The sequence below is a fragment of the Bison bison genome, unplaced genomic scaffold (genome assembly GCF_000754665.1).
Source record: "Bison bison bison isolate TAMUID 2011002044 unplaced genomic scaffold, Bison_UMD1.0 scf7180017864309, whole genome shotgun sequence".
Taxonomy (NCBI): Eukaryota; Metazoa; Chordata; class Mammalia; order Artiodactyla; family Bovidae; genus Bison; species Bison bison.
Genome location: NW_011494881.1, coordinates 9,894,492 through 9,899,279, shown reverse-complemented (window position 1 = coordinate 9,899,279; position 4,788 = coordinate 9,894,492). Strand labels below are relative to the sequence as shown.

At 45.4% G+C, this 4,788-nt stretch overlaps 1 protein-coding gene across 7 annotated transcripts in view; it reads right to left on the bottom strand.

Moving 5' to 3' along the window:
• The window catches only part of LOC104997535 (chromosome unknown open reading frame, human C10orf11), a 926,454-nt gene that overhangs the window by 228,655 nt on the left and 693,011 nt on the right, over positions 1 to 4,788 (bottom strand). For 4 of the 7 annotated variants that reach the window (XM_010852380.1, XM_010852382.1, XM_010852379.1 and 1 more), the window contains one exon: positions 381 to 2,648. The exons of the other annotated variants lie outside the window; for them this stretch is intronic. In XM_010852380.1, coding sequence (XP_010850682.1) covers positions 2,301 to 2,648 — 348 coding nt within the window. In that variant the 3' untranslated portion in view covers positions 381 to 2,300. Of the gene's footprint in view, positions 1 to 380; positions 2,649 to 4,788 lie in introns of those variants that run through there. 7 annotated transcript variants of the gene reach the window in all.

The window sequence follows — 4,788 nt, the reverse complement described above, 5'->3', positions numbered from 1 at the left end:
AAGAACACTGGAGTGGGTTGCCATTTCCTTCTCCAATGCATGAAAGTGAAAAGTGAAAGTGAAGTCTGCTCAGTCGTGTCCGACTCTTCATGACCGCATAGGCTACAGCAATGATATATCAGTCCCTTCCCCACCAGGCTTCATTGCTACTATTGGACAACTTACGTGGTTCAGGAGTTCTTTCTATACTCCCAAACACTGGGTGAATCGAGCATTGGGTATCTTCTGGGCTTCCCTTTTGGCTCAGCTGGTAAAGAATCTGCCTGCAATGTGAGAGCCCTGGGTTTGATCCTTGGGTTGGGAACATCCCCTGGAGAAGGGAAAGCCTACCCACTCCAGTATTCTGGCCTGCAGAATTCCATGGACTGTATAGTCCATGGGGTCGCAAAGAGTGGGACACGACTGAGCGACTTTCACTTCACTTCACTTTCCTTCACGTATCTTGGGCTTGTTGGTCCTTACTTCTTGCCTCTGAAGAGGGTCAGCAGACACTGTTGCCCTCTACCCCTTGAAGCCCTTCAAATACTGAATCCAGTCCCTCTGGTATTGCCCTAAGTTCTTTCTCTTCCAGGCTAAAAGTCTCCACCTCATTCTACCGTTGTTTTGATGATCAGGCTTTGAGAGTCCTTATTCATCCCCTTAAAATGATCCTATATGACTGACTTTTCATGATAGGTAAGAATTTGTACTTCCCTGGGGACAATCACTTAGGATGAGGTGTGACATGGAAATGCTTATCCTATATGGAAGTTACAAAAGTCAGGAGAACATAAAGTCAGTGTCAGGGCCTCCAGGAACCACAGAGATAATCCAGTCCTCATTCTACTTCGGAGGGTTTGAAGGTCACAGAGCAGTAAGTGGAAAATCCCAGCTGTGAGTCCCAGCTCTAAAACTCCCAAGGCACAGCAAACAGTTGTGTTCCACCCTGCTCCCTTGGATGAAGATAACAAGAAAGCACATACCAGGTACTAGAGATCACATGAGCACCCTATGTAATTCCTCTACCTGACACTGGGGTGCTCTGGCATACCACCCACCCCCCAGGCAGATCTGAATGTTCGCCAAAGCTAGGGATGATTTACAAGGCCTGGGAGATGATTTTCCAAGAAAACACTCCATATAATTGGCCTTTGGTATATCTTCTCGGTGGTGATTTATGTGTCCAGGACAAGCCAAAGAACATCCCTCCCCACCTCTGCAAAGCCTCTGGTCCCCGGCCCTCAGAGTTCAGCAAGTTTCTGGCCAGAGAATGTTCTTCTTCTCCGCCCACTCAGCCTTTTTTTCTACAGTTTGCAATCTCATTTGCTAAATATACTAAGATGCCCTGTACACAGCGGTCTATAGTTCCAAAGTGGGCCTGACCTCCTTTGGCTGGGAGCATCACTCATAAATCTCTGTGCTGGCAGCTGTCATCCATTTATATCCATGACCCCCCAGGACTAAAAGTTCAAGTTCCTCCACAGCCATGCCTTTTAAATTCAAGACCCTCCATGAGAGTAGAACCCTACCCCTCACCCCACACACAAGTATCTAGCAAAGTGGTAAGCACAGAGAAGGCACGTGGTGAACATTTATGGACTGGAATGCTTAAAAATATTTAGGGGTAACTTTAAACTTGGGCACTTATTTATGAGCGTTGAGTGACAATGGCAAGCCAAAGCTAAATGACCCCTATGCAAACCCAGATGATGAGTAAGATGAAGAACATCCTGAGTGGAGGAAGCCAGGGTGTTGCAGAAACAAGCAGTAAAAAGTTCCCCAGCCTTGCAAATAAGTTCAGACTTTTACTGCTTTATACCAGCCCCATGAGCATAACTACTGCCTAATAGCCCCTGAAAGATTTTCTGGAAGGTGAGGATCTCCCAGAGAGGGAAAGGTAGCGAGTGTGTGTTGGCAAGAGCAGAACAATTTTACAAAGGTTTGAAAAGACATGCTGGTTAAATTTACCTCACTGAGCAGGCCCCACCAGCAATGAAGTGCTCTAAACTCAGGCAGGACTGGGCTTTCTTGAGAAAATGGAGCTGGGCTGGAGGGCTAGAAGAAAACCAGAATAAATGCTTACTGGCCCCCAGTAGGGATGTTCAGCTTAATACAGGTCAAGGGTAGTATCTGAGAAGACTGAAAAATGGGGGTGGTGGGCAGAATGGAGAAGGAGGAGGTAAGGGATGGACAATTATTGACTCCCATGAGTGGGGACGGGGCTGGGGGCAATGGCTTGTATTTCTTCAAACATTCCTCTGTCTGCAGACAGGCTGTTTCCTAGTCCAATCTTGTCAGGGTAGGAGAGAAAGCCAGGATCACTAAGGAAATTGGCAGCTGTTTGAATATGAACGCCTGCAGGCAAGTCTTACCTGCAGACCAGAGGGACTTGCCCTGCAGGACTGTCCTCCCTTGGCTATCCCCAGAAAGCACATCAACACGGTGGATGACGGGACAGAGAGCTGGTCTCTGAGGACCCAGGGTGGGGGTGAAGCTAAGAGAAAGGAAAACGCCACCACCTCTGTGGGGTAAGAGTCTTGGGGCAGTAAAGAGGCCCCAGCCTCCGCCCTCACCTCAGCAAGGCCATTTTTCAGGCGTGCATGCGTGGGGCGAGCAGACTTGTTCTTGGCTAGAGAAAGAGGCTTTCTCCTCCCAGTTGCTCCAGGGGACTGTAGAAAATACAGTGCAAGATTGCATTACCAATTTCTGTTGGCCTAACACAATGAAAACCCATATCTAATTTGCTGTCCACTATCCCCCAGGTCCCCTTCAGCATTTACTGCTTTCCAAATATCTTCCTCCCATTGAATATCTGTGTTTCAGATTATTTGTCCCCAGATGTATTAGGATGCATTTACTGCAGCTGAGTCTCATCTAGTGATTTCCTGTCCATATGCCTGACAGCTCCAGGTCCCCTTTATGTCATGTCTCTGTCATTGGTGGGCCTTGTAATACCTCTCCCATTTAGGGCAATACACAGATTTAATTAGCATATACTTTATAACCTTTCCTAAGTTATTAACAAGGAGGCAGAACATAATTGACACAATAATCCTGGTGGCGCCCAGCGGCCTCTGAATCACATTACATGTCTCTCCCCAATGCCACAATGAAGTGGTCCATTCAGCACACCAAAAGAGCTTTACCAATTTCCTTTAATCATGAAACAGGCAAAAGGATCCTTGGTCCAGCATTATGAAAATTGCACTGAACCAGGACTTAGGAGGAGCAGATTCCAGTTCCAGCTCAGCTAACGGCTATGAGCTATATGACCTTGAATAAGCCTCTTCAATGCTCATTTACTTAGTAGTGAATATGTTTGCTCTTAGTCTTCATGAAACATTTAAGAAAGAATAATTCTGACAATAATGCTAACAATAGCTATTTTTTTAAACGTATGTATTTTAAAAAGTTTATTGAAGTATAGTTAATTTACAATATTGTGTTAGTTTCAGGTGTACAACAAAGTACTTTGTATCTTTTTTCAGATTCCTTTCCATTATAGGTATTTTCAAGATACTGAATATAATTCTCTCTGTGCTAAGTCACTTCAGTTGTATCTGACTTTTTGTGACCCTACGAACTGTAGCTTGTCAGGCTCTGTCCACGGGATTTTCCAAGAAAGAACACTGGGTGGGTTGCAATTTTCTCATCCAGGGAATCTTCCCAACCCAGGGATCAAACCCACGTCTCCTGTGTCCCCTTGCATTGCAGGCAGAGTCTTTACTGGCTGAGTCATAGGAGAAGTCATAATTCCCTGTGCTATACAGTAAATCTTTGTTATTTGTTTTATATATAGTAGTTTGTATCTGCTTTTTTCGTACTGTTCATGAGGTTCTCAAGGCAAGAACTGAAGTGGTTTGCCATTTCCCTCTCCAGCTGACCACGTTTTGTCAGAACTCTCCATCATGACCCGTCCGTCTTGGGTTGCTTTACATGGCATAGCTCATAGTTTCATTGTGTCAGACAAGGCTGTGGTCCATGTGATCAGACTGTTTAGTTTTCTGAGACTGTGGTTTTCCGTCTGTCTGCCCTCTGATGGATAAGGATAAGAGGCTTATGGAAGCTTCTTGATGGAAGAGACTGACTGAGGGGGAAACTGGGTCTTGTTCTGATGGGCGGGGCCTTGTTCAGTAAATCTTTAATCCAATTTTCTGTTGAAGGGCAGGGCTGTGTTCCCTCCCAGTATTTGAGGCCAAACTATGGTAGAGGTAATGAAGACCTCCTTCAAAAGGTCTCATGCATGCATTACTATATTCAGTGCCCCCAATCCTGCAGCAGGCCACCGCCACCCCACACCTCCACCAGAGACTCCTGGACATTCACGGGCAAGTTTGGGTCAGTCTCAAAAAAGCAAGAGAGTTCCAGAAAAACATCTACTTCTGCTTTATTGACTATGCCAAAGCCTTTGACTGTGTGGATCACAACAAACCATGGAAAATTCTTCAAGAGATGGGAATACCAGACCACCTGACCTGCCTCCTAAGAAATCTGTATGTAGGTCAAGAAGCAACAGTTAGAACTGGACATGGAACAACAGACTGGTTCCAAATAGGAAAAGGAGTACATCAAGGCTGTATATTGTCACCCTGCTTATTTAACTTACATGAAGACTACATCATGAGAAACGCTGGGCTGGAAGAAGCACAAGCCGGGAATCAAGATTGCCAGGGGAAAAATATCAGTAACCTCAGATATGCAGATGACACCACCCTTATGGCAGAAAGTGAAGAACTAAAGAGGCTCTTGATGAAAGTGAAAGAGGAGAGTGAAAAAAGTTGGCTTAAAGCTCAACATTCAGAAAACTAC